Raw genomic sequence first — 24,000 nt, 5'->3', positions numbered from 1 at the left:
CTTCTAAAGTGCTAGTCTGAGGCTTTAATTCAATCATATAAAATCTTACGTATCAAGTGTCTGAAAAAAGAAACGAGCTGCTACCCACAGCAACCAGATTACTCACGTTGATCTCAAATAATTCACATTAAAGGATAATTGAATTTGTTAATGTGAGCAGCAAAAAATATTCTACCCTAACATACATGAATAAATATGGACATAGAACAACTGCAGTAGTGTAATGTTAGCAAATTAAAAAGATTTCAAAAAAATTGTGTGGGCTGAATAAAGGCAGATTTTTTCTAATTGTTGCTAACAACAAAGCTAGTACTTGAATACCAAAACATTTAGTTTAAGTGTTTAAAGTAATTGTAAAGGTTGTAACTTATAAAAAAAAAAAAAAAAGGTTTAGCACAGATCAGCCCTGATCCTCTTTTTTTTTGGGTCTTCCGCCCGCAGTTCTGGCTCTTCCCCCCTGCCAACTGCCCCCAATAGCAAGCCACTTTCTATGTGGGCACTCGAGTAAGCTCACTTGACCCCACCCTGTCCTCACTGGTTTTAACTGACAGCAGCCAATGGCTCCCTCTGCTGTGTGAGCCAATGAGGTGAGAGAGACCCAGGAGAGCTGCTGCTCTCGTTCACAGCACTAAATCAAGATTTGGCTCAGGTAAGCATGGGGGGGGGGGGGGGGGGGTTGAGCTGCACCCAGAAGGTTATTTACCTAATGCATAAAATGCATTGTAACATGTAAGTAGAACCAGCCACTAACAGAAATCTGTTGTAACTCTCCATTCAAACTATTATAAGCATTTTTACCTCTCATAGGTTACTATTTTTTATATACTTGTGGTTTCTCCCTGTCAGAATATGAACAGAGTACACATATATGATCAAAATCAGACATTGAAGCACAGCTGCACTTTATTTTCAAACTGCTAAATAAATTCCAAGTGCATCAGCACAAAAAGGTGCTCAGTCTTATAGTTCATTCTCTACAGAAAGCAGCTTCAGCTGCTAGAAAGTAGAAAAGTCAGTCCCCTGCCAGCATGCTGGAGAGAAGGACCCTTGATCTCTGTATGGAAGCAGTGTATTTCGGTGTAGAGGTCTGGCCGGGTCTTTGCAGCATGCTGACATAGGACAGACTTTCCTATTCAGTCTATGGCCACGTTCTAAAAAACAAAACAAAAAAACTGGAAGACTTTAAAGGGGTTGTAAACCTTCGTGTTTTTTCGCCTCAACCCCCCTGGCGGTATTCCTGAGTCTGGCTCAGGGTGAAAATTCAGTACCATTAGCGGTAACCCCGAGCCAGACTCGGGATCGCATCGCAGGATCCAGGATGAGTATACTTAACTTATCCCCTGGACCACAGCGATGCCCCCCGCTGTGCGAGCGGCTCGTCCTCCGTTCGATCTATCACAGAGCTGAGCTCCGTTCCCTGCGAGCTTTGCAATGCACGGGGACGGAGAACAGCGCCAAATTCAAAAAGTAAAACACACACTTTACATACAGTATAATGTAATCTTACAGATGACATTGCTGTATCTAATTATTTCACATCCCCTTTGTCCCTAGTGGTCTGTCCAGTGTCCTGCATGTAGTTTTATATTATAAAAACTGTTCTTTCTGCCTGGAAACTGGAGATTGTCCATAGCAACCAAAACTGTCCCTTTACATCAAAAGTGGTTATAGACCAGCTATAAAACAGCGATAATAAATTAGAATCAGTCGCAGAATTGAGCGATAGCGATTTGTGGGGAGATCCGTCATCAAACACTAAAAAGTAACGACAGCGACAAGTCTGCAACTGAGCAAATTTCAGTGTTTTTGATTTGATTACATTATTGAATAATTTTTATTAGTATTATATTATTATTTGGTATAATACTTTATAGGCATTTATTGTATTTTAATTTATGATTTTGTTTTTCAAATGTGCCCGCAAGGTAACCCCCCCCCCCCCGGGACAGCGCTTTTCCCAGTGGGTTATGTGATGCGGGAAGGAGCCTCTATAGCTGCTGCTGGGGGACCCCAGAAGACGAGCTGCACAGTGGAGGTAAGTATGATATGTTTGTTATTTAAATAATTAAAAAAAAAAGAGCCTATACAATAACATTAAATATCTTTTGTTTTCTGAACATGGGTTGTGTTTAGCTGATATAAAGCTAACATTCAGTTGGGTTTTAAAACTGTACCTTCTCCCTCCTGAACTTGGTTTGGCTTGTGCCAAAATAAACACAAACAATCTATCATGTAATGAAGATGCTGTTAAGTGTTTCTTTTATGTAACCCTATCAACTGACAATTCTACCCTACTCTAGCAGCCATGAGAATAAATATTATTAGTCTTGATCTCTGGAAGGGCACAGGTGGGACTCTGTATGAAAACCACACTCAATATATCAAAAAATTATTCTCTCTCTTTTATCAAAAAGTGTATACAGGCAGTCCCTGAGTTACATACAACTGATTACATACGACTCCTACTTACAAACGGAGGGAGATAACAGGAAGTGAGAGGAAATCTACCCCTAGGAAGGGAAACTCACTCTTATAAGAATTATTATGGGAAAAAGATGTCTCCACTGAAGATTTATCACCAATTCTTGTTTCCACCTTCACCCAAAATTTTCAAAATCCAATTGTCACAAGGACAGAAAGTGAGGTGAAATATTCTGAACAGGGGTACACAAAGCAAAACAAAAGTTACAGGGGTGCTAACCCTTCCCTAGGCTATCCAAAAAACTTTTTTTTTTTTTGGCTGGAGTTACATTTAAAAAATTATCCATCCTACATAAAAATTCAAGCTAAGAACAAACCTACAGAGCCTGTTCTTGTTTGTAACTTGGGGATTGCCTGTATAAACAGTCCATAGGACCTAACAAAACCCCTGTCTCTCCCGCAGCCCAAATAACGTAGACAATGTTCAAAAAATATGTTTCAGGAGCAATGTAGATTCCAGCTATTGCTAAAATGCATATATTATTATCAATAAATGGGTCCACAGAAGAGCTAACGTGTATAAGCAAGCAACATTCAGGCTATTCATGGTATTAGGTTGATAAAGTCTTGGCGGCTGCAACCATTTATATACATAGCAGTAACTATAGATGTTTTCCAGTGAATATATTGCTTTCACACACAATGATATTGTCGGTTTTCAATTGGGCTGCAGGAGGGAAGGGAATTTCATTAATATCCTATGGATTGTTTACACCAATCAGCCAATTACAGTAATTACAGTCCTGTAATTTGCCAGGTAAGGCCTCCATTGATCAGACTTGTTTTTCCAGCACTTGTCAAAGATGTTTTATTGGATTGAGATCTGGAAAATTTGGAGGCCAAATCAAAACCTTATCTACTCAAACCATTCTTGAGGTTATCAGACCAGGCCATCTTCTTCTATTGCTCCATGGTCAGGTTCTGATGCTCACATGCTCATTTGTAGGGGCTTTTTGGCTGTGGAGCACCCTGACTGGTCTGCAGCTATGAGCTCTATACACACCAAACTGTGATGCACTGGGTGATTTAACACCTTTCTAGCAGAACCCCATTACACGTTTCAGCAATTTGAGCTACAGAAGCTCTTCTATTTGATCAGACTACATGGGCCAGCCTTCACTTCCTAAGTGCAACAATAAACCTTGGCTGGTTTACTGGTTTTCCTTCCTTGGACCACTTTTAGTAGGACCTGACCACTGCAGACCAGAAAATCTCAAAAGATCTGCAGTTTGGAGTTTTTCTGACCCAGTTGTCTAGCCATTACAAACTGGCCCTTGTTAAAGTAGCTCAGAGCCTTACATGTGCCCATTTTTTTTTCAACCCATCAACTTCAGGGACAACATGCTCACTCGATGCCTAATATATCCCACCCATTTTCAGATGCCATTGTCATGAGATAATCAATTTTATTCACTTTACCTGTCAGTGGTCATTATATTATGGATGATTAGGTGTAAATGTGCACAATTATAAAGCAAAAGCAATTTTATTTTAAATTAGGTTTTCACTCCTTTCCCTTTATTTTGTTGCATTACTTTATTTGGGAATGGCATACTCAAATATTGTGCCAGGTGTTTTCTTGTTTAGGAAGAGCTGATCCTATATATTTTAAGTCTTCTTTAAGGCTCTGTATGTCTTTACAGACTAACATTTATGCCCTGACAGGAAGAGCATACAACTAAATAACAACACTTCCATCCATGAGAGATAAGGTGATACTATTACAATAACTGCAGATTATTCTTACAAATGTCCATTATATGGTTACAATATTCCTGACTGTTGTTCTCTGAAAAAATTATGAAAGTCTCTTTAAGTGTCTGTTACCCCCAACACTTCATATTCTTGATATGTGCTTGGTGTACACCGTATGAGAAAGTCTCCTGTTCTCTTTGTATTGCTTCCTTTGTGTGAAACCCCTGGTGTTCCTGTTAGTCCCCTTGCTTTCCTATTAAAAACGAACCACACTAAGCAGGAGAGCACATCATGGCCAGTTCTCCAGCTATGCTGGGAACTCAGTGTACTCTCCTCCAATGATCAGACTTGTCCTGGCACACCCCCACTGCACAGCCATTCACTGGCAAGCTCAGTGTGCTGCTGCTTCTCCTCCCCAGCTCTTATGCAGCTGAGAACAGAAGAATGTGATCATTTAAAAAAAAAGGTAAAAAAGGTATTTATAAAGTTTTTTTTAATATCGATCCAAAAAAACGTTTTGCCTTTCATTTCTATTTTAAACTGAATGTATTTTAAAAGATGATAGTTTACAATCACTTTAATACCGAGGTACACTGGGTGGTGTTGTACTGACACAAGATATTGATGATTTATGAGCTCTAGTTGCAACTTCTCATCAGCCTAAATATTTTGAAATCTAATTGGAAATGTTAATGATGACCTATTTCATCTTTCACTGTTTCAAGTACAGGTTAAGTCATAAGAAAACTGTGCTTATTAAAATGCATGGTTGTTCCAGAAGACTTCTGATTGAAATCGTTGACCTTGTGTAAGTCATGGATGCCTCCGGCTCAGAAAATTGATTATAAGGTTCCAAGGTTTTAATTGGGCTTGTGATATTGTCACACTTACAGTATCAGTAATCACTAGAATGTGTATTTTCAGTTTATACCCTTGAGCTACACATCAGAGTGATATAAGGAATAAGATTAAAAATAAGTGAGCCGTTTCTATTTAATACTGGAAAGAATTGTCAGAGGAATAGTCCTGGCCTTCCTAAAGTAACCTATTATTAAAACAACATTAAATGACAATCTGAAGTAATGGTGCTTGAAGTACCTTTCCTCAAAGAAAACCTGTCACAAAAACAATATGGGGGCTGCCATGCTATTGTGAATATACTGGTTTAAACTCCAATGGGGGGGTTGCTGAGAATGGAAGGGGGAGGGGTCATCTCTTAAAAATTGACAAATAATATTTACATTTTCATTTCCGCATGCACTAGCTTTAGGGCGTTTCAAGATGTCCATGGAATTAAAGGAAGGTATGTGTGGGCACCCAGGGGTTCCTACCAATGTGAAGACTATTACTCAATGCTTATTTAACAATGCAGATGTTTATTTTAAAGAGCTACTACCAGGCAGCACGTAAAATCAGTCAACTGCTAACCATGAGCAGAAAATATTGTTACTGGGCCAATCTGTTTAGTTTATTATTATTATTATGAATAGACAGGTGTAATAATGTAAAATTGTAAATTCCAGGAGAATCGCCTGCAGAACTCAAGCCAGGTGCCTTTGTCTCTGATAAACCAGTGTAATCTTAGATGGGCACCGCTGAAACTTGATGTACATTTGCTGATCTACTGGGGACCAATCTTTTCCTATTATGGGTGGCACAGTAGCTTAGTGTTTGGCAATTCTGCCCTACAGCCATGGGGTGCCAAGTGTGTGTCCTAATCAGGGCATGATCTACAAGTTCTTCCTAGTTGTGTGAATTTCCTCTGACACCCCAAAGACATACTGGTAGGATAATTGACTCCTGTCTAAACTAGCCCTAGTGTGTGTGCAGCCTTAAGCCTGGTACACACAGTACAATTGTTGGCAGGGGATTGTCTGCTGACAGACTGTTGTCCTAAAATCTTACCGTTGGTAAGCTCCTTTTGACAATTGTTGTCCAACTTTTGGCCAATAAATGTTGGATGACAGGCTAGTAAATTTTAAGTGTACAACGGTTTGACGTCAGATTTTCGTATGGTCAGTACACAAATCCGTTGCAAAAAAGTACAAACACGCATGCTCGTAATCAATGCTCACCAAACATGAAATTAGCAGAAGGGGCCCAAAGGGTGGTGCTCAAGAGCTGAAATTCCTCATAGTACGTCACTACGTTCATGTTTGTAGCACGACAATTGTGTACCATTAGTATGCAAGACAAGATCCTGGCACACGCCCTTAAGACAAAAATCAGACGCTCGGTTGGCCAAAAATAGTACCGTGTATATGAAGCTTTAGGCTGACCATACATTATACAATTTTCTTATTTAATTTTCCTTTAGATTTACCAAAACCATATAATATGAGGTCAAACCTAAACACTTTCAATAGGTATGCAGTCAGGGAGGCCTTTGCACTACAAAGTTGAAGGCAAATATAAAGAAAATTGAATAATAAAATTGTACAGTGTAGTGCCAGCCTTCGATTGTAAGCTAATTGAGGGCAGAGGTAGTATGTAAAGTGCTGCATAAATTATGTGTGCTATATGAATACCTGTAATAAATAAATAAATAGTATATTCTATGTAGAAAGACAAAAAAAAAAGTCACCATAAATGCACAATATACCTACATGGAACCACTGCCATTCAAGCCAGAATAGCAGATGAAAAAAAAAAAAGAATGGGGTTGGGACTTTACATGAGACGTGTAGCACATAATTGATGAATTGGTGCACAATGGCACACAAGTTTATTCATGGAGATACACATGAAAGGACATTGTAAATACAAATATAAAAATCTGATATTCATAAAGTAGACAACAATAAGTACATGATTTCACATATTTCATGTATAATCTGAGAATAAATTGCATGATTGTATAAAAAACTGCATTTAATATTGATATTTAAGTATAAGAAAATTTTGAAGATAATATGATGGAAGCAAAAAGGGGGAAGAACCAAAAGAGAGACCCCCCAAAATTACTTGCATATCTGCTTCTAAATTTGATTATATGATGCTGGGAGCCGGAAGTGGAGGAAGACTGCATAAATGACCCTGCCGGGAGCAGTGGGAACATAGCCTGGGGACAACCAAGGTGAATCGTACACCACACTCGAGAGGGGGGAGCAGGGGAAAATTAACATGCATCCTAACATGGTGTCCATGTTAGGATGCATAATGGTGCTTGCAGCAGCTTCAAATAAATCTATACAAAGTGTGGAATTAAATAAAATCAATATACAGTGTATGATGCTGCTTGCATATGACATACAACCCGTGACACTTGATTAGGACAGTGAAAAGGGAAAGGAAACAAGTGTGTGTCAGGAATGACCAAAAGACCACATACCAAAAAAGCAAAATAGCAACCACATTGTAGCCTTTTGGTTCTTCCCCCCTTTTTGCTTCCATCAAATTACCTTCAAAATCTTCTTATACAGTGGTGTGAAAAAGTGTTTGCCCCCTTCCTCATTTCCTGTTCCTTTGCATGTTTGTCACACTTAAGTGTTTCGGAACATCAAACCAATTTAAACAATAGTCAAGGACAACACAAGTAAACACAAAATGCAATTTGTAAATGAAGGTGTTTATTATTAAAGGTGAAAAAAAATCCAAACCATCATGGCCCTGTGTGAAAAAGTGATTGCCCCCCTTGTTAAAACATAATATAACTGTGGTTGTCCACACCTGAGTTCAATTTCTCTAGCCACACCCAGGCCTGATTATTGCCACACCTGTTCACAATCAAGGCATCACTTAAATAGGAGCTGCTTGACACAGTAAGGTCCACCAGAAGATCCTTAAAAGCTACACATCATGCCGAGACCCAAAGAAATTCAGGAACAATTGAGAAAGAAAGTAATTGAGATCTATCAGTCTGGAAAGGGTTATAAAGCCATTTCCAAAGCTTTGGGAATCCAGCGAACCACAGTGAGAGCCATTATCCACAAATGGCGAAGACATGGAACAGTGGTGAACCTTCCCAGGAGTGGCCGGCCGCCCAAAATTACCCCAAGAGCGCATCGACGACTCATCCAAGAGGTCACAAAAGACCCCACAACAACGTCCAAGGAACTGCAGGCCTCACTTGCCTCAGTTAAGGTCAGCGTTCATGCCTCCACCATCAGGAAAAGACTGGGCAAAAATGGCCTACATGGCAGAGTTCCAAGGAGAAAACCACTGCTGAGCAAAAAGAACATCAAAGCTCGTCTCAATTTCTCCACAACACATCTTGATGATCCCCAAGACTTTTGGGACAACATTCTGTGGACCGATGAGACAAAAGTGGAACTCTTTGGAAGGTGTGTGTCCAAGTATATCTGGCGTAGAAGGAACACTGCATTTCATAAAAATAACATTATACCAACAGTAAAATATGGTGGTGGTAGTGTGATGGTCTGGGGCTGTTTTGCTGCTTCAGGACCTGGAAGACTTGCCGTGATAAAAGGAACTATGAATTCTGCTGTCTACCAAGAGATCCTGAAGGAGAATGTCTGACCATCTGTTCGTGTACTCAAGCTGAAACGAACTTGGGTTCTGCAGCAGGACAATGATCCTAAACACACCAGCAAGTCCACCACCGAATGGCTGAAGAAAAACAAAATGAAGACTTTGGAGTGGCCTAGCCAAAGTCCTGACCTGAATCCTATTGAGATGTTGTGGTATGACCTTAAAAAGGTCGTTCATGCTCGAAAACCCTCTAATGTAACTGAATTAGGACAATTCTGCAAAGATGAGTGGGCCAAAATTCCTCCAGGACACTGTAAAAGCCTCATTGCACATTATCGCAAACGCTTGGTTGCAGTTGTTGCTGCTAAGGGTGGCCCAACCAGTTATTAGGTTTAGGGGGCAATCACTTTTTCACACAGGGCCATGATGGTTTGGATTTTTTTTCACCTTTAATAATAAACACCTTCATTTACAAATTGCATTTTGTGCTTACTTGTGTTGTCCTTGACTATTGTTTAAATTGGTTTGATGTTCCGAAACACTTAAGTGTGACAAACATGCAAAGGAACAGGAAATGAGGAAGGGGGCAAACACTTTTTCACACCACTGTATTTATATATCTTTTGCAGACACGTATTCTGCGTTTTCTCCTTAAGAAGTTAAGCCTCATCCACAAAACGTTTCAAGCCTTTTAAATACAGTTGTTTTAATACAATCATGCGTTTATACTCAGATTATATATGAAATATGTGAAATCATGTACTTATTGTTGTCTACTTTATGCATATCAGCATTTTATATTTGTATTTACAATGTTATTTCATGTGCATCTCCATGAATAAACCTTTGTGGCATTGTGCACCAATTCATCATTTGTGTGTTATACGTCTCATGTAAAGTCCCCTTTCTTTTTTATCAATTCAACAGGCACGGAGAAGCATGTCATATCATGAGCCTCATTTAAAGTCCCCAACAATCCCCCTCCTCCTAGACCAGCAGATGAATCATAACTTGTTGGTCATCCTTTCTAAAAGATGATTGAAATTCAATGTACAGCTTTCTAGCTCATCCCTACATGGTACAATTACCACTTGATCCTGAAATGTGTTGTGTTCAACTATTGGTCTGTCTGTACTGATTTTACTGCTATATGACAACTGCATTGCTCTATATTAAACAATACTTTTATCAAGAAAAAATGTATGCCATCAATATTGACCTACTTCTGAAAAAAAAAAAACAGATCTTGCCTGACTGCCTCTGGTTTTAATACTTTCTGATTCATGGACTTCAAGAAGCATAGAACTCATGACATCAGAACTCCTGACCTGAATTTTTCCATGTCTGTGACTCAATGTGTTGGAGCCCAGTAAAATTCTTTCAAAGTGGCACACTGCCAGAACAAATGCGTTAAAACATGTTATGTGCGTTGGGGTGCCATTCATTTAATTGGCACCCCAATGCACTCAAGCAGTGCAGCTCCAATACACAGTATACACAGTAGCATGATACATTTGTTGTGGTGTGCTGAACTCATGGTGCATTTTTGTTTATGAGTGTTTTGGTGCTTGCCAACACATTCATTTGAATAAAATTTAAAGGTTGCCTTAAAATAAGAGCTGCACTAAGGACTGAATAAACCCTCAAGCCGGCCATTGACTGGCTGCAATTCAAACCATGTATGGGCAGGCTGATTGTACCCAAGTTGATCAATCAATAAACATGGGTACAACCAGCTTGTCAGATTTTGCATGTGATTATTGAAAGTGGCTATAGCCGTTACCAACAATCACTGTGTGTTCTCCCAACTCCCCCCCCCCCCCCCCCAGGACATCAATAGTTCAGTGGGAGGGATTCCCACACCAACACTGACTGTGCTGATAGGGGAATAATGCAATCATTCTTTTTTGCAACCCGCAGTTGCAGGAAAGAAAACTGCTCTATCTATGGCCGGCTTTAGCCATTTGAGCATCAGCATGGCAACCAGCCAACTAGTAATTGCAGAAGGAGATTAAAAGCAACCCATATCATTTTTTCGTAGCAAAGATTTTCATCAACAAAAGGTAAAAAAAAAAAAATACAAACAATACAAAATACAAACAAAAAATGTACAAATACATTTGTCTGGGTACTTACTAATTTAAATGTCAATGATTTATATGATAATGGGTCGTCTACCATCTTCTGCAAATTAGCAGCAACTGTAAGAACAAAACACATTAATGCAGCTATCATACCAATCCAATGTCAAAGTACTATTTGCATGTTTAACAAGGGATTCTTTTAGAATGACCCTCACAAGTAAATATGAGTGCCCTTTATCTCTGTAAAGGAAGTGAGTACTTACCTTTCCTGCTGCTCATGCTGACTAATGCCTGTTCACTGAAAAGTAATTTTCCTTTTAAAGTTGGATGAGAAACCAACACTTCCAGTAGTGTTGATCTCCTGTGTCCCCTGCTGCTCTAAGTGGTTCTTTCCATGCAAAAAAAGCATTGCATGTTTTTGAGGCACTTTCTCAGACAAAAAGTTGAAGGCAGAAATAAAGAATATGTGTGGGAGGCAATTGTTTTACAATTGTGTGTGCCACATCCAAAGTTATAAACCAAACTCTTGGAATACCCCTAGAAGTGGACTTTTAAGGCACATACAGTAATATCAAAATTTAAAAATACAGAACATACATAAAACAAGGAATGCATAAATACACTGATAATCTGTACATATATGGGTTACTTGAAATACCCTACGCGTTTCAGAGAGATTAAATCTCCTTCTTCAGGGGTATGTACAATTGTAAGAGATAATCCATTGGAACAAAAAATATAAAATATACATTTCTTTTTCCCTGCTCTCCCCGTGATGGGTTTGAAAAATATATCTTATTTTGTTTACTTTTTTTCATTTAACACAACTTAAAGGAGACATAGAAGTGACTCTTTTAATTGAAAGTGCATTGCAAATCATGTTAAAACTTTAGATAACATTTGATGTGCATTTTGACACATGTACTTAGATTTTTATGGAAAATACATCTGGAAAAAAAACATACAGACAATTATAAATGGGACCTTGGTTCCGTGATCTCTTTAGAAATGTATAGTCTTCTGTGATATATTTTAAATAATAAATAAAATTGACCTAAAACTATTGTTGCCCTTTAACAACACACAATAAATACATACAACAAATACATGATAATAACCTTTATAAAGCCACCCAAATACAAGAAAAACATTTCCTTAACTTTACATGTGTTTCTATACCTTTGAAAGGTGTCATAGATCATAGGGTATTCACAAAACAGACCAAGAACCAAGAAGTCTTCCATAGTGCTCCAAATATTTCTATCATCAAATTTCACAAAGCTGAAGAACCAAAAGTAAAAGTGCGAAATTGTGCTTATGGGGCTGAACATTTTGACATATCAGAAAATAATAAAAGTAGGTGCATACTGGAATGATGTCTTCAGTGCAAAACCTAAAGAATTTCTAAAGTCAATAAAAAAAAGCCCTAAACCTCCCCCGTCGGCACTATCTGCCCGTACTCTTCTCCGTCTTCCCCCATAGCGAATTGCTTGAGGAACTGACATGTGATCTTAAACCTGAGCTGGGCTGTGTGTGTCCTCTGACACACAAAGCATGGTTTGGCCCAACCCCCTCCCTGCAGCAATGGCTCCCACTGCTGCCTCAGTCCATGTAATCAGAAGAAGGAGAGGGGAGAGAAGAAATGCAGCTGTGCACAAAGCTGGATCTGCTGAGGCAAGTATTTAGGGAGGTGGGGAAGCACAGTAAGCTTTAACATAATTTTACCTTATTGCAGAGAATGCAGTTATAAAAACAACACATTTTAGCTTTAGAACCACTGTAGCCTCCCTGGCGGTATTCCCGAGTCTGGCTCGGGGTGAGATTTAAATACCATAAGCAGTATTCCCGAGCCCGACTCGGGACCGCATCGCTGGATCCATAGAGGGGTTTACTTAACCTTGTCCCCTGGATCCAGCGATGTCCCCCCCGCTGTGATCTGCGAGCTGTCCTCCGCTCGATCTGTCACATCGCGGGGCTCCGTTCCCTGCGAGATTTGCGAGGCATGGGGAACGGAGTTCGGCGCCAAATTCAAAAAAGTAAAATACACAGTATAGATACAGTATACTGTAATCTTACAGATTGCAGTACTGTATCAAATAATTACACATCCCCTTTGTCCCTAGTGGTCTGTCCAGTGTCCTGCATGCAGTTTTATATTATAAATACTGTTCTTTATGCCTGGAAACTGGAAATTAACCATAGTAACCAAAAAGTGTCCGTTTACATCAAAAGTGGTTATAGACCAGCTAGAAAATAGCGATAATAAATTAGAATCACTCTCAGAATTGAGCGATAGTAATTTGTGTGGAAATTCATCAGCAAACACTAAAAGTAATGACAGTGACAATTCTGCAACTCAGCATATTTCAGTGTTTTTGATTTGATTACATTATTGAATAATTTTTATTATTATTATTTGTTATAATTATTTATAGTTATACATTTTATTATATATATCTATCTATCTCTCTATTATATTATATTATAATTTATGATTTCATATTTCAAATTTTATCATACCCGGGATGTCTATTAGACTCTGGTTTGGACAGATTTAAGTGAATTATTTCTAAGACTTAAAGGCCTACAATATAAAACGCCAAATTTCCATGCAAAATGATTGTACTGCTTTCAGCACCTAAAATCTGAAATAATCATACCGCCAAGGAGGTTAAAGTGTGTCTAAACCTAGAAACATTTTATGATGCAACTAGCATTAGTATTCTTGTTTCAAGTTATTTTCCTTTATGTTCAAACTTGTCATTCTCCAGTAACACACTTGCAAATCTAGGATGATAATGTCTATTCCAGGGTTATGCAACTAGGGTTCCTCCAGAGGTTGCAAGGGGTTTCTTGAGCAATGAGCAATTTCTGCCTCACCAATAAGTTCCCACTGACATCACTGATCTTTTTATCTATCTGTAAGGGGGTAATTTTTCCCACTGACCATCATGTATCATGAGTTGTAGCTATAGTCATTTTTGTAAGAAGTATAGGTTTGAGTTTTTTTCCCTAATCATACTTACTTAGGCAGATGAAGCGTCGGTCTGAAGCTGCACCTGCCCCCCGGCGTCTCTGTACTGAGAACCGAGTCATTGAACATCACAGATGGATTGGTTCTCTCAACTCCCCGAGAGGAGAGTTGCTGACTGTAAATCAGCAGCTCTCCTGCTCTGCTCCGCCAGGCTCATTGGAGTGCTGAGCTATGGAAGGGCAGGGAAGCAGCTTGCTGAAAGGTTGAGACTGCCATCAGTCCCGGAACCTGGCGGATCCAGACTTCTGAAGTCGAGATGGACTCGGACTGAACTTGGTGCAAAAAGTGCAGACTTCAGACCATCCTCTGCTCAAAACAAATTTCACTCCTGTGACCCTTAGGAGAATCCCAGCCAAATGCGCTTAGGCTAGACTTCTCCTTTAACAGGGGTTCCCTGGGACTGGAAAATTATTTCAAGGGTTCCTCTGTTTTAAAAAGGTTGAGAAAGGCTGGCCTATTCATTCTTCTCTATCACAACAATAAAAACAAAATAGAACCACAGAACTCCATCCCTATTTTTTTGTCTATAGCATATAGGAGAGGGATTCTGTAGTCCTCCAAGATATCTGAGAAAATGTAACTGATATGGTCAGCGCAGGCAGTTATAGGCTCACAAAATTTCTGGCAGGGTCAACGGTATTTTTGAAACAGATAACACAAAATTATGTAATTAGTATATTTTGTTTGAGACCCCATTCACACCTGAGCGTTTTGTAGCTTGAAGCCTGAAGCTACAAAACGCTAGAGGGGAAAAATTATATTATTCTCAATGGAGATGGTAGACATCTCCACTACATGTTGCCTGAAGCCAAACGCCTGGAGCTCAAACAAGTTCCGGACCCTTTTTTGTCGCTCAAATTGAGCAGATTTGGGCGTTTTTCTTCTTTTAACATTGGTGACCTTTTGCCCTGCACAAAATCGTGGGCAAATTGCGGTAAAAAAACGCTGCAAAAAACGCTTGAAAACGCTACGCTCAGGTGTGAATGCAGCCTAAAACACTAAAAGGGACCAAACACAAGAACTTCATCATTAGGGATTAGATAAGCTTTAACTTTAAGCCAACACTGCAGCGCTGTTTTAAGTAGATTATTAGCAATTATCATCTCAAGCAAAGGATAAAGCTATTTGTGCAGATACATTACAACAATCCACACAGACTCAAAGGTGTAATTACTGCCAAAGGTACATTTAGTAAATACTGACTTTAAGGGAGTGTATACTTAAGCTTTCAGATGTGTTTTTTCATTGTAAAAATTTAAATTACTTTGGAGATCTCTCTTTTCACGTTAACACAAAAGAATCTATTTCTGTGGAAAATCAAATTCCACTTTGATATGACAATAAAACCTAAACTACGTTTCTATCACTAAGAAGTGAATTATTCCAACCCCTTAAGGCCTAAGAGTAAAACAAATGTAAATGCCTAAGCACAATTTAGCAATTTTAAATTTAGCTGTATATTTTGTGCTAACATCCATAATTTAATTTATCACCAAGAACAACCCAAAATAAATTCTCCTGCTCCTGATGAGTGCAGTGATACCACATATGTGTATGTTAGCTGTTGTTTGTACCCGTAGTATAGCCCAGTATAGCCCAGTGCCCATTTGCATTTGCATTTTTTTATTATGCCTAAAACACACTGACACTGATAGTAATTTAAGGGTTTTTTTTATTTTTGTTTTTTTATTCTACCCTAAATATGCTGACTGTGACCTTTGACCACAACATAGGCCCTAGCACTAACCCTGGCAAACCTTGATCTTATTGATTTCTTTTTTTTTTTTTACGCACTATGGCTTGTTTACAGTTTCCTCTCCTGCAAGAAGAGGAAGATGCAATGTATCTTTCTCCTCATTCAGAAGAGGAATTAACCACAGGGGAAGGCTGACTGATCACTCTGTAGCCAATTAGAGGCTATCGCTGCAATCAGGTGACCCGGAACCGTGAGTCCTGGGTCCCCATCATTAGTACAAGACCTGGGGCTCTCGGTAAGAACATGCTCTGCCATGCGCTCCAAGCACAAATGAAGATATGTATTTATGTGGCCCCAAGGAAAAAAGACCACTTAACTAATACACAGATAATTAAGTTGACAAACTCCAGCAATTTTGGTCACTCACTGTATTGTGGCAGGTCTATTCTATTGCGTGAAACTACGTTACTGTACGTCATTTCGTGCAATAGACACTAAGGATGTGCGCTGATTAGACAGAGGCGGAGCCAATCAGAGGGTCCGGCAGACCCAATGTCCACTGACCACCCACGATCGTTCCCCAGAGAGGCAGAGCGGCGATCTGCCGATGTAAACAAGGTACATTGCCATTCTGACGGGGAAGAAGATGGAGATTTTGTGTTCCTGCTAAACAGGAAGACAGATCTCTGTCTTCCTCCAGTCAGACCATCCCTGACCATCCCCCACACAGTTATCAAGCACCCCCTAGGGACACACTTAACCCTTTTGATCACCCCTGATGTTAACCTCTTCCCTGCCATTAGTGCCCTTAGTACAGTAACTGTAATAATGTCACTTGTTCCCAAAAAACTGTCAAAAGTGTCAGGTGATTGATTTGTCTGCCGCAATGTCGCAGTCCCGCTAAAAAATCGCTGATTGCCGCCATTACTAGTAAAAAATAAAAATTCCATAAAAATGCCATACAAATTTCCCATAGTTTGTAGATTTGTAGATGCAATAACTTTTTTTTGCAAACTGATCAATATACGCTTATTGGAATTTTTTTTTACCAAAAAATTGATAAAGAAACTTGATTTTTTTACAATGAGTTTTCATGCAGAAAGTAAAAAAAAAAAAGTTTTTTTTTTTTCAAATTTGTCGATTTTTTGGTTTATAGTGCAAAATAAAAACCCCAGAGGTAAACAAATACCACCAAAAGAAAGCTCTATTTGTGGGGGAAAAAAGGACATACATTTTATTTGGGTACAGTGTCGCACACTCGCACATTTGTAAGTTAAATTAACACAGTGCCCTATTGCATAATATAGCCTGGTCATTACAGGGGGTAAAACCTTCCGGGGCTGAACTGGTTAATGACATCCCAGACTTGGTCCGTAGGGTTCAGTATTGAGTTGGCCCAACCTTTGCAGCTCTAACAGCTTCAAATCTTCTGAGAAGGCCGTCCACAAGGTTTAGGAGTGTGTCTATGGGAATGTTTGACCATTCTTCCAGAAGCGCATTTGTGAGATCAGGTACTGATGTTGGCTCACAGTCTCCACTCTAATTTATGCAAAGGTTGGGCCAACTCAATATTGAAGCATATGGACTAAGACTGGGATGCCATTAAAGTTCATGTGTGTGTAAAGGCAGGTGTCCCAATACTTTCGACAATATAGTGTAATTGGCATTAAGCAATGTTGTGTCACTTATTGTTAGCTAGTGCTCCCAAATTAATCTATTTCTCAACTGTAGTGAATTACCTTAAATTTATTTCTTCTGTCATTTAACTGCCACGTCACCTAATAACTATGCTGGAAATGGTTGCACAGCTTGTAAAGAAACTCAATAATAGTATGCAAGAATGGTCATTTTAATGTGTTTTTTTTCAAGGAATACAATGTGTTTTATATGGAAAAGGCATCTCCACATTTATCAATTTCACGATCAATTTCTTCCTTCCTTAAAATTGCATAACATTACATTATACTCCAGCTCTCCTCCAAGCCGTAGCATACAAAGTGTATTGAACAACAACCCCTGCAGAGATTATGTTCTTGTATGCTGATTGCCCTAATTTTGGCTATATGAGTAATTTCTTTTTAGAACAAGCTGTTCCATTTGACTGTTAGTGCTATAATTCCGCAGCTATTACATCCTACCTCTTCCCCCAAACCAATATTACTAAATAAACAGATTTTCTGTTTATATAGAAAGCAATCTGCTCCACAATATTTGGCCAAATGCCTCATATTACTTTTAAGTACTCAAAGAAAATCTTGCGCACGACTATAAAATTGTTGTTGCTTAATTTGTTAATTACATATTTCCCATTACATCTAGGTTTATAGCTAAGGAAATTATATTTTGTTATGGAAGAAATTAAAGCCTTATAAGTGTATCAAAGTTAATTTTAGGTTTGAGGTTCATTGCTAAAGACAATAGGATTGGTAAAACTGTATTTCTGGAAATGTAGTAATGGTTGAAAAAAATCATTTTTTCTAGGTGAATCAAGATTTCATTGTGTATACGTGGTGATCTATTCTTTCTGTGCAATTTGCAAACCTTTGCAACTAGGATTTGTGAACTGTGTGAACTGAGTGACATGTCTAATATAATACATATACAGTATGCAAACTCTTTACATGCCAAAGGATTGGTAATTCTGTTGTCTTGTGATTCACATACCACCTTCGTGTGATTCATCCTCACCTTCTGAAGGATAATGAATTTATAGAATGAGGTTCTCTTTCGGATCCATGCTTTCAAGAAAAACTCATTGCTACACAATGGGGTTGATTTATAAATGGACTTTGCACTTTGGAAGTGCAGTTGCACCCTGCAAGGACATTTGCCCCAGCGCTTTGTAAATATGGTGAAGTTTCACACTGCAAAGAATACTCAATCACATACAAGAAGAAGAAAATGTAAAAAAAAAAAGCATTTTTGTTTGCAAGTGCATTTGCACTCCTCAATGAGGGCTGATTTCAATCATCCAATCATGTGCAAAGTTCTCCGTTTATTTGCCTTTAGTAAAGCAACCCCAATGAGTCCAGTTTGCATGTACACTAAAGGCCCGTACACACGATTGGATTTTCCAGTGGGAAATGTTGGATGTCAGGCTGTTGGCGGAAAATCCAACCTCGTGTATGCTCCATCGGGCAACTGTTGTCGGACTTTCCGCAAACAAAGGTTGGCTAGAATGTTTTCAAATTTTCCGCCAACAAATGTATGTTGTCAGATTTTCCAATTGTGTGTACACAAGTCCGTCGGACAAAAGTCCAAAGTACAAACACGCATGCTTGGAAGCAAGGACGAGCCAGAAGTGGTCGGTCTTGTAAACTAGCGTTCCTAATGGAGAATTACCATTCGTGACGTGGCAAATTATGAAATCTCCAAATGCAGCGCACAATTCTCTTCTTCTTTAGGCCAGGTTCACACCACAGCGATGCGGGAACGCCGCGAATCCGCAGCGGTTTCCCGCATCGCACACCTCCCGCCGGCAGTTCACACTGCCCTATGCGGACGGCTGGGAGTGTCAATGATATGTTAATGACACCCCCAGATCCGTCCGCATATCGCAGTGCGATCTGCAGACTCGCACGGATCGCATGGGGGTTCACCCCATGCGATCCGATTCTGTTGCGGACCAAAAAAAGGGTCCTGTGCGAGTTTGCTGCGGGAGCGATTCGAATTCAGCCATACTATCTGTATGGCTGAACTCGCATCGCTACGGAGATCGGATGTGATTTGCACTGCAGTGCGGGTGCGAATCACATCCGGATCTCCCCCCGCAGCAGTGTGAACCCGGCCTGAATGAACCCGGCCAGGATTTAGTGCAGGCACTAATAGCTGTATCAACACACATTATCCAGGCATGGCCACTGTTGTCACCATCAGAAAACCTGCCCTGAGAAATGCCATGCAACCATTGCTGGAGCTGCAAAAAAAGCTGCAGGAAATCAGCAGCACTGAGCTGCAATGAAATATCAGAGGTAAAGAGTATTTTTTTAAGAGTATTTTTTTATTCAAAGTTGTTTATGACATGCAAGACTTTAGCACTTGAAATGTCATTTAGTTAGGATTTACATCTACTTTAATCAGCATACTTTTACTTACAAACATTCTACTGCTTATTTTGCAGATGACATGAAAATTCAGATTTTTTTTTTATCCATAAATAGATGATGATATTTAAAGTGCCAAATGGAAATGTTTGACTTTTGTAGATGTCAAATCTTCCTAAGATTTTTTTTTGCAGTGGCACAGCCTTGGAACACTTTACTATACATTGCAGCCTGGCATCTCGGGCAGAGTAGGAGATAACTTGACAAATTGGGGTAAGGTGTTCCAGGGGTGTTCCAGAGGTGTTCCAGAGGATGGGGGAAGCAGTGGATAAGTTGCTGTGTCCCCCATAAGTGTGAGTGATCACTGTGTCCTAAGTGAATGGAAATCTCACAGTGGACACAGATGATAAGGTGCCAATAGTCTACGAGTATTTCGCTTTGGAACTACAGGCGCACACTTTAGAATGGGCTTTGAAAGATCACTAAAGGTAGCTAAATTAAGGGCATACAAGATCTGTCACATTTGTTCGAACTGTATGCTACTGGGATTAGCTGTGGAGATGGCTAGGCTGATTGTACAGGCTATGGGGAAAAATGTGTGGCCAATAATTACATAGGGAAAAGCCACCACATCTGCCATCTACAGACACATGTCTACTGTGCCTAATGGTAAATCCAGCTCTGTTGTCCCCTTTAGATTTTCTACACTGAATAATCTCCATTTGTGATGAACATTGATAATAGCACTGCCAACCTTGCTCAGATAATATGTTGCTATGATTATCCACTAAATTTGTTATCTGCTTGAAATCACAATGTTGGAAGAGCTCATTTCATCTTCTAGAAGGAAGCCTATGGAGTTTGTTTTGCCTCCCTTTAGATCACAACCTACATAATTTGTAAAAATATTAAGGATGGTCACTTTGTTTTTTTTCCCCCTACTCCGTTTACTATATAGCTATGGTGAACATCCTGAGCTCTTTCACAGCAGCGCAAGTTCTATACAACTTAATTATTGCAAGTAATGCTCAAATCTAATATGGCTTGTATTGTATGATATATGGCCTCTTGTCTTTCCATTTCACCATCCTTACTGCTTCTGTCTAGGGCAGTGATGGCGAACCTTGGCACCCCAGATGTTTTGGAACTACATTTCCCATGATGCTCAACTACACTGAAGAGTGCATGAGCATCATGGGAAATGTAGTTCCAAAACATCTGGAGTGCCAAGGTTCGCCATCACTGGTCTAGGGGATAGAGAATAGAGGGAGAGCAAAAGAAAACCAGGAATTTTCTGGGTGATGAAAAACATTGCTTATGTTTCCAACATGTTTAAAAATGACGATCAATTGATATGATAGACATGCCAGATACTGGTAAGTACAGTGTTCTGGTTGTCTAGATTTTGGTGGAGATTTACTAAAACTGGAGCATTTAGAATCTGGTGCAGCTGTGCATGGTAAAAAATCAGCTTCTAACTTCAGCTTGTTCAATTAAGCTTTTGACAATAAAAACTGGAAGCTGGTTGGTTTCTATGCAGAGCTGCACCAGATTTTGCACTCTCCAGTTTTATTAACCCCCTTTTGTGTCTGATTTCCCAGTTTATGTTCATGGCAACTATTCAAATGAATGACACTCAGTATAGACAAAGTGGTGAGCTCATGTTTTAAAACTGATGAACTCAATACTTTATAGATTATTCACATATTCTTCAATGGTAACTTTTTTTTCTATCCAGTACCAAACAATATATTTCCTATTTACAATTTCTAGTGCTTGTATAATTTTTAACATTTGTTGTATGGTGCTTCTTAAAATTTGTTCTGCATATACACTAAGCAAAATTATAAACGCAACACGTTTGTGTTTGCCCCTATTTATCATGAGCTGAACTCAAAGATCTATGACTTTTTCTATGTACACAAAAGCCCTATTTCTCTCAAATATTGTTCACAAATCTGTCTAAATCTGTGTTAGTGAGCGCTTCTCCTTTGCCGAGATAATCCATCCACCTCACAGGTGTGGCTTATCAAGATGCTGATTAGACAGCATGATTATTGCACTGGTGAACCTTAGGCTTGCCACAATAAAAGGCCACTCTAAAATCTGCAATTTTACTGTACTGGGGGGGGGGGGGGGGGGGGGGGAGGGTTGATCATGTTGTCGATTGTGGCCTGTGGAATGTTGGTCCATTCCTCTTCAATGGCTGTGTGAAGTTGCTGGATATTGGCAGGAATATTCTGTCGTATACACCGATCCAGAGCATCCCAAACATGCTCAATGGGTGACATGTCCGGTGATTATGCTGGCCATGCAAGAACTGGGATTATTTCAGTTTACAGGAATTGTATACAGATCCCTGCAACATGGAGCCATGCATTATCATGCTGCAACATAAGGTTATGGTTGTGGATGAATGGCCCAACAATGGGCCTCAGGATCTAATCACAGTATCTCTGTGCATTCAAAATGCCATCAATAAAATGCATCTTTGTTCATTGTCCATAGCATACCATAACCCCACCGCCGCCATGGGCCACTCAATCCACAACGTTGACATCACCAAACCGCTCACCCACACGCTATTCATGCTGTCTGCCATCTGCCCTGTACAGTGAAAACCGGGATTCATCCATGAAGAGAACACCTCTCCAAAGTGCCAGACACTATCGAATGTGAGCATTTGCCCACTCAAGTCGGTTACAATGATGAACTGCAGTCAGGTCAAGACCCCGACAAGCATGCAGATGAGCTTCCCTGAGATAGTTTCTGACAGTTTGTGCAGAAATTGTTTGGTTATGCAAACCGATTGTTGCAGCAGCTGTCCGTGTGGCTGATCTCAGACGATCTTAGAGGATGCTGGATGTTGAGGTCCTGGGCTGGTGTGGTTACACATGGTCTGCGGTTGTGAGGCCGGTTGGATGTACTGCCAAATTCTCTGAAACGTCTTTGGAGATGACTTATGGTAGAGAAATGAACATTCAATTCAAGGGCAACAGCTCTGGTGGACATTCCTGCAGTCAGCATGCCAATTGCATGCGCCTTCAAAACTTGCGACATCTGTGGCATTGTGCTGTGTGATAAAACTGCACATTTTGGAGTGGCCTTTTATTGTGTCCAGTCTAAGGCACACCTGTGCAATAATCACGCTGTCTAATCAGCATCTTGATATACCACACCTGTGAGGTGGATGGATTATTTCGGCAAAGGAGAAGTGTTCACTAACACAGACTGAGACAGACTTGTGAACAATATTTGTGAGAAATAGGCATTTTGTGTACATAGAAAAAGCCAGAGAGTGTTCAGCTCATGATAAATAGGGGCAAACACAAAAGTGTTGCATTTATAATTTTGCTCAGTGTATGTTTAATGATACAAAATAATAATGCTTATATTGCAGATACACAGAACGAACATCAAAACTAGAAATACAAATCATTTCTGACTGAGCACAGTACAGCCAGGTAATTCTTCAACTTTCCAGGAGTTTCCTATTCAAACGATTACAGATCACTAATGCAGCCAACTCACAGCTGGAGAAATTCAGACTGCTTTGTTCCTAGCAGCGTACCCTGGATGGAGCTGTCTGTCTAAGTAACTACCTCTAGAGAAGGCCAATTTTTATCTTTAAAAAAATATGAATCTCACGGAGTATGCTACACAAGCCTTTTTTGCCCAGCATATAAAAAGTTTTTCTTAAGATTACATAGAATTATAAAACTATATTTCAATGCAAAAGCTAAATGCTAAATACATTTTAAAAAAGAGCAGCCGGGTACTAAACTGTACTGGATAAAGTAGCAATTTCGTTTTACCTTACAAGGCCTATGTCTATACCAAATGTCAAGATGGATGTTGAGCGTACACATATAACATCATTGTATCCTGAATGCTTATAAATGTGACCCTCAAATGGACTATTAAGAAGAACATTTTGACCCCAGAAATGGTAGTGATTTCTCCAGCTATTATAAGGAATGTGTGACCATTAGAATTCTGAACACAAGTTAAAACTTCACATGACAATTACACACCGTATCATTTGATACACTCAAACTATTTGGTATTGAGAGATTCAGGCAACAGGTAAAAAACAGTTTCTGTCAAGCATCTGTCAAAACAGTAATGACTCTCCAACGCTTCATTATTCATCTGATAAAATCGTTTTGCAATTGAGAAAGGATATTTCTTTCACTTCTGTGCTAGAAGCACCAAACAAGTTGAATATTTTGAAATACAAAAATAAAAGCTATAAAAGCTGGGACTAATTTGCATTTATTGTAAATGTTTTTCCGGTAAGGTGGCAATATCTCTCATTTTGCCTGGAAACATGAGACAGTCACTCGAGACTATCTCCACATCACCAGACACTGCCACCTAAACAAAGCATGACCCCGAAACTCCAACCAAGTCAACTGTGATTATTGCCTTAATAAAATTAATCCAAAGGTGAAGTTAAAAAGGTGTGCTGCTAACCATTGTTTGCATTTACAATGGTCACATAACAAATCTACAATAGTTAAAAGTACAGTATGT

The 24,000-nt window shown here is 39.4% G+C and overlaps 1 protein-coding gene across 2 annotated transcripts in view; it reads right to left on the bottom strand.

Moving 5' to 3' along the window:
* Window positions 1-24,000, bottom strand: part of STK39 (serine/threonine kinase 39) — a 531,280-nt gene that overhangs the window by 6,834 nt on the left and 500,446 nt on the right. For both annotated transcript variants that reach the window (XM_077447911.1, XM_077447913.1), the window contains one exon: window positions 10,744-10,808. In XM_077447911.1, the coding sequence (XP_077304037.1) occupies window positions 10,744-10,808 (65 nt within the window). The remainder of the gene's footprint in view (window positions 1-10,743; window positions 10,809-24,000) is intronic.

This window comes from Lithobates pipiens, unplaced genomic scaffold (genome assembly GCF_037356315.1).
Source record: "Lithobates pipiens isolate NorthernLeopardFrog02 unplaced genomic scaffold, aLitPip1_a1.2 Scaffold_22, whole genome shotgun sequence".
Classification (NCBI taxonomy): domain Eukaryota; kingdom Metazoa; phylum Chordata; class Amphibia; order Anura; family Ranidae; genus Lithobates; species Lithobates pipiens.
The sequence above is the reverse complement of the archived record's forward strand: the minus strand, read 5'-3'. Positions and strand labels throughout refer to the sequence as shown.